Source organism: Bombina bombina, chromosome 11, assembly GCF_027579735.1.
Source record: "Bombina bombina isolate aBomBom1 chromosome 11, aBomBom1.pri, whole genome shotgun sequence".
Lineage (NCBI taxonomy): Eukaryota > Metazoa > Chordata > Amphibia > Anura > Bombinatoridae > Bombina > Bombina bombina.
Genome location: NC_069509.1, coordinates 11,505,854 through 11,511,853, shown reverse-complemented (window position 1 = coordinate 11,511,853; position 6,000 = coordinate 11,505,854). Strand labels below are relative to the sequence as shown.

Genomic DNA, 6,000 nt, shown 5'->3' with positions numbered 1-6,000 from the left:
TCAGTACTGTAAAAAGTCTTGTCAGTACTGTAAGAAGTCTTGTCAGTACTGTAAGAAGTCTTGTTAGTTCTGTAAGAAGTCTTGTCAGTACTGTAAGAAGTCTTGTTAGTTCTGTAAGAAGTCTTGTCAGTACTGTAAGAAGTCTTGTTAATTCTGTAAGAAGTCTTGTCAGTACTGTAAGAAGTCTTGTTAGTTCTGTAAGAAGTCTTGTCAGTACTGTAAGAAGTCTTGTCAGTACTGTAAGAAGTCTTGTTAGTTCTGTAAGAAGTCTTGTCAGTACTGTAAGAAGTCTTGTCAGTTCTGTAAGAAGTCTTGTCAGTTCTGTAAGAAGTTTTGGCAGTTCTGTAAGAAGTCTTGGCAGTTCTGTAAGAAGTCTTGTCAGTACTGTAAGAAGTCTTGGCAGTTCTGTAAGAAGTCTTGTCAGTACTGTAAGAAGTCTTGTCAGTACTGTAAGAAGTCTTGTCAGTTCTGTAAGAAGTCTTGTCAGTTCTGTAAGAAGTCTTGGCAGTTCTGTAAGAAGTCTTGTCAGTACTGTAAGAAGTCTTGTCAGTACTGTAAGAAGTCTTGTCAGTTCTGTAAGAAGTCTTGGCAGTTCTGTAAGAAGTCTTGTCAGTACTGTAAGAAGTCTTGGCAGTTCTGTAAGAAGTCTTGGCAGTTCTGTAAGAAGTCTTGTCAGTTCTGTAAGAAGTCTTGTCAGTTCTGTAAGAAGTCTTGGCAGTTCTGCGAGGTCCCTCCAAGAATTTCATGATGGAAATTTTTAGCTTAAAAGCTGTTTATCTTGATATGCGGGTTCAGGAGACAAAGGAGACATACATGCATTGCAATATAATGCTCAAAAAAGTCCCCAAAGATTTTGCGTGATTTCTCTCCATGGCAGCAAGGTTTTCCTCATTATGTTCTTAATCACAATCCTGCACATTTATTTGAGACGTTAGTGGTAAATACAGACAAACCAATCTTAAGCAGCTGTGACTTTCAAGCATTCAACATTCCTGTACTTATGGCCACCGGCAGCTGCATGCATACACTGCCACTGGCGCTAGCGCTCACATTCTGTGGACAGATCGATTACTACTGAAAACAACATCTTAATCCTGTGACGAGTATCAACTCAGTTGCGAAGTTGTCACTACCTGACATTTTTTAACTACCATCTGTAAAATAAAAGATTGGAAAAGATTTACTATGCCTTTTTTATGTTAGACTTTAATACTAAGAATAAAATACTTTTTTGATTTATCTTTATTAAAATTATTTTAAAATTATTTTCAAGTTTTTATCACATTGTTGGTGTTTATGCAGTGACCTATATACATTTGTACAATATATTTCTGTAGGAAGTAGTGTCATTTAGTGAATGAGCAGATTTTGTAATGAAAACACAACTAGCTGGAATTACTGCTAATACCAGGAACATTTTAAAAGCTGTTGGATTAAGGGGTTTATTTATTAACACACCTAAAACATCTGTCTGAGCTATAAATACAAATTAAGCTTTTGGTAAAAACAAATTACCATTTTTCATTACAATTAAACTTTGCACTTTCTCTTTGTATTTTAATGCATTTAGATTCTGTATACAGCAGTTATTTGATCAATTCTTATTATGTTTTGAAAATTTCTGTGTTACTTTAACAAATTAGGATCATACTTTATACATTTATGTGTATCTTTTACAATTGCAATTTGTATTTGCTCCGTTGTAAACTAAAACTGACAGCCTTAGGCTATGATTATGGCTTTGCGCCGAAACATGTAAGCCATAGGTGCCACGCTCACACTCCTCTTTTCCCTGTTTATACTGATGTACCCTCCAGCCTATGTTGGTGATTTTAATATTTACCAATAAACTACTATTTTATTTGAACCATACCAGACTCGGGACCCTATCCTTTTTGTTTTGTCTAGTTTCCTGGGCAGAACAGAGAAGGTCTTAGGGTAAGTATGAAGTTCTCTTACAATTCTCATGAAGTGCCGTAAACATTTTACACAAGCTGGTCTCACTGATTTTTCTTGCCAGCTGTTTGCAGGGGAAGTTTGCTTATTTAACTTATTTAACTGACAGAAAAGTAATACATACTAAACTAGAGACAAAATCAGGTTAGAATGTAATGAAAACATTTCAGACTAATTTGCAATTGATGCATACTGAGGGGTAGATTTAATAATGTGCGATGTAGCTGCACATTGATAAATGCCGACAGCTGGTGCAATGCTGCCCCCTGCAGATTTGCGGCTAATCGGCCGCTTGCATGGGATGTCAATCAATCTGATCGTATTCGATCGGGTTGATTTCTGTCCGCCACCTCAGAGCAGGCAGACAAGTTATGGAGCAGCAGTCTAAAAACCGCTGCTTCATAACTTCTGTTTCCAGCAAGCTTGAAGACTCGCCGGAAACAAGAGGCATCAAGCTCCATGCGGAGCTTGATAAATTGACCCCTTAGCCTTTATATAAGCCCCAGGGGTTCACCAGTTACCTTCTCTCTCCCATGTGAAATGTTGTATCCCATAGAGCTTCATTACTTTCTATGGAAGGCATCTCAAATATCTCTGGAACTTCTAGGTTCCAACCCTTTTCTTATAGAATTCAATGAGTTCAGCCCCTGTGAATTCTGCACTAAAATTTCTCTCCAAACTAGAGAATCTTTGATGATCTGCCACATAGAAAGTAATTAAACTAACTGGGAAACTGAAGTTGTCAGTTTTATTTTAAATACAATACAAAGTGCAATGTAATTTGTAAAAGATACATATAAATATACAAAGCATGTGTCTACTTAAATAAAACTATACAGAAAAAGTCAAAGCATAATCAGAATTTGTAAAATCTAAATTTTAAATACGCTGCTGTATACAGAGTCTAAATGCATTAAAATGCAAAATAGAAAGTGCACATTTTAAATGTAATAAAACTTAATATGAATTGTAAAGTAATATAAAACACGAAGCACAAAGTAGAAAAGCAGCAGAACTGTCATTTTATGCAGTGCTATATTGCACTGGGCTTGTCTCTCCTTCACATACACAAATGCAAGGAAAAAACCTTGGAAAAGAAAAGCAAAATCTGCCTTTTTAGAATCTTGTGAGAGATCTCGCAGTGCTGGAGGATCATTTTAAATAATCTAATCTGAGACCTTTACAGCATCAGGCCGTAATGCTTCACTGTTTATCAAGTCATGTGTTGTGCTTGTTAATCACCTTCATGCCTACCTCTTTTTCTTTGTGTAGGTTCACTGACTGGAGGCCAATTCTCTGCCAGCATAGATATGTTAGATGTAAATGGATCAATCTCACTCTACCCAGACACCCAGACCCTCATTGTCAACCTGTCTGCTATTTGTAAGAGTGTTAACATATCAATACATGACTTCCCAGTGACCTATGGAATTTTTCAGGACCCATGCAACATTCAGAACATAGGTCCCTCCCTTTATAATTTCAGCCTGACCAGTGTTGTATCAGTACATTTAGGGGACTGGCTGTGGCCTGTTGGACGCTCTGTAGTGATAGAAACCTGTGGGCACAGTACCTGTGCTAATTTTCATGACTCCCGTGGTTCTGAACAAGTTTGGCAAATCATATTTCATAGCTTCCTGGTTGGTCAAGTTCACTTGCTGCAAGGATCAAACCAAACTTCTATTACAGCTCTCACTGAATTGGCTTTATTGGAAGGAATCCCTTTGTTTGCTGCCTCTTTGTACTTCTCAGATAATTGCCTAAGTCATGATAGATATTTCTTGGGAAATGTTGGAGTAGGAAACAGATTTAATTCTGCTAGGAACCATATAGAACTAAATGTGTCTTCTGTAATGCCCTTCCTTGTAATTGAATATCAAACCCAGCTGGCATGTGCAGAGGTGAGGAATTTGCAGTCTAAGAAGGCAACAGCCCAATTTAACATGTTGGGTGTCAATGGCTCCTTTATCTTCCAGCAGAAGTCTCCTTTTCACCAAACCCAGTTAAAAATTGAATTATGGAAACTCAGGGGCTTAGCTGACCACTACAGTATTCATTCTCTTCCTGTTCCTGCCCGTCAATATACCAGCCAGGACCTGTGTGGAGTTATGGGGACAGGGGAGATATGGAATCCTTTTGCAATCAGTGAAAACCGCCTTAGAAATGAATGGCTATTGGGTGACCTCAGTGGACGTCATGGATCTCTGAAGGGTCGAGAAGAATTTAAAACTGTACTAGTTGACCAGAATCTTTCTCTTTATGGCATTAACAGCATCATAGGCCGGTCAGTTGTGATATCTCAGATAAATGGCTTGCACTGGGTTTGCAGCACCATCAGGCAAGAAGGAAAAATGTTTGTGGCACAAGCCTCTTTCCATATGTCAATTGTTGGTAGAGTAATATTCTGGCAGCCTCTAGAAAACCCATATGATCTTTCTATATTGATAGAACTGTCGCCCATCTCAGGTATTGCTAGCAAAGACCATAACTGGCATGTCCATGAATATCCACTTCAAGGTGAGGAGGATACTTGTAATAATACTGGTGGGCATTTGAACCCCTACAAGGCGCCAACAGGGTTCAATTACAGCCAGGCATGCAAGAATTCTAGCCCTTTCCTTTGTGAAATGGGAGATTTTACAGGAAGACACATGCCCATTACTTTTAACGGTTCCAATCTCACTCGGTACTTTTTCACTGATACTTTTGCATCTCTTAATGGGTCAACTTCTATTTTAGGTAAACCTTTGGTTATCCATGGACCTGAAAGATCCTTGTCACGTATAGCCTGTGCCAACATTATTCTCAAACACCCAATGCAGGGAAAGACAGGCCCTTGGTTTGGGTCGGGTGATGCTCAAGGGGAGCTCAGTGCCTCACAGGCAACTGATCTGGATCCCACATCTATTCAGATTTATTTTCAAGGACTAAAAGGCTATGCAGGGGGTTTCCATATTCATCTCCTACCAGTCCGTGGAAATTCAGATAATCCCTGCTCAGATACTCTTATACAAGGTCACTTTAATCCTTTTGGGGTCAATATATTAGATTCCCCAATCACTGGTAATGGCACAGACGATGAGTATGAAGTAGGGGACATCAGTGGAAGACGAGGTTCACTTAAAAACAAAGACCAGATGACCACACAATTCTTGGACACAAATTTTCCTCTCTTTGGCACAAACAGTATCCTGGGACGGTCACTGGTTATTCACTATGTCAATGGATCCAGGTGAGTGATACAAGTAGATTACCTCTGTTTTAACCCATTTTATAATTTCTGTAAGTGAAAATGTTTAGCTTTATTTTAAATGAGTTATAAACTTTAAGGCTCTAAAATCAACCCAGTACACCTCTATAAAATTTGTAAACAGACAACAGTATTAAACAGGAAGTTAATGATATGTGTGCCATGATGCATGTGTATGTTGAGTATGTTTGTCTCACAATGACGGTTGTGTAATAGAAAATACATGTTATAAAGGATGTTGGCATTACTGGGTGCATGAAACACAAATGCATTTGTCACAGCAGTAGTTGTGTGTCAAACTGGACATTTGTGCCATATCTCTGACCAGCAGCACTCTTTTGGCATCGCTTATATTCACAGACTAACATGCAGACAGGGTATATACTGGATTTTGAGTTTAGCTATACATCTCCATGCTTACTTGGTTCATCTCTTCCACATCACTGTGCAGATAAGCTATGATAATATAGTAAAAGTTCCAAACCTCTAGCAAACCAGGGTCAGGTGTTTGTGGCGGGGGGGGGGGGTGATTCCCCAATTAGAAATCCCTGTGATAACTAAAAATCATTTCTACTTATATATTCTAGAATGCAATGTTCCAGCTTCCTTCCTGAGATGACAACTGATGGAGAACGGATTCAAGCCAAAGTTTATTTTCCTTTTGGAAATTTCTCTTTTGTGAGAAATATTTCCTTTATTTTTTGTCATTTGCTGGACTTGGTTATATGGATTAAGACCCTATTTCTTCTTAGTGAATTTTAAACAAAGATTGAGTCCCATCCACTGTCTGGTTT

At 38.4% G+C, this 6,000-nt stretch overlaps 1 protein-coding gene across 2 annotated transcripts in view; it reads left to right on the top strand.

Annotated features, from left to right (window-relative positions):
- Positions 1-3,253: 3,253 nt before the first annotated feature.
- LOC128642499 (uncharacterized) overlaps positions 3,254-6,000 on the top strand; it is a 198,950-nt gene continuing 196,203 nt past the window's right edge. For both annotated transcript variants that reach the window (XM_053695277.1, XM_053695278.1), the window contains exons 1-2: positions 3,254-5,188; positions 5,794-5,884. In XM_053695277.1, coding sequence (XP_053551252.1) covers positions 3,267-5,188; positions 5,794-5,884 — 2,013 coding nt within the window. In that variant the 5' untranslated portion in view covers positions 3,254-3,266. The remainder of the gene's footprint in view (positions 5,189-5,793; positions 5,885-6,000) is intronic.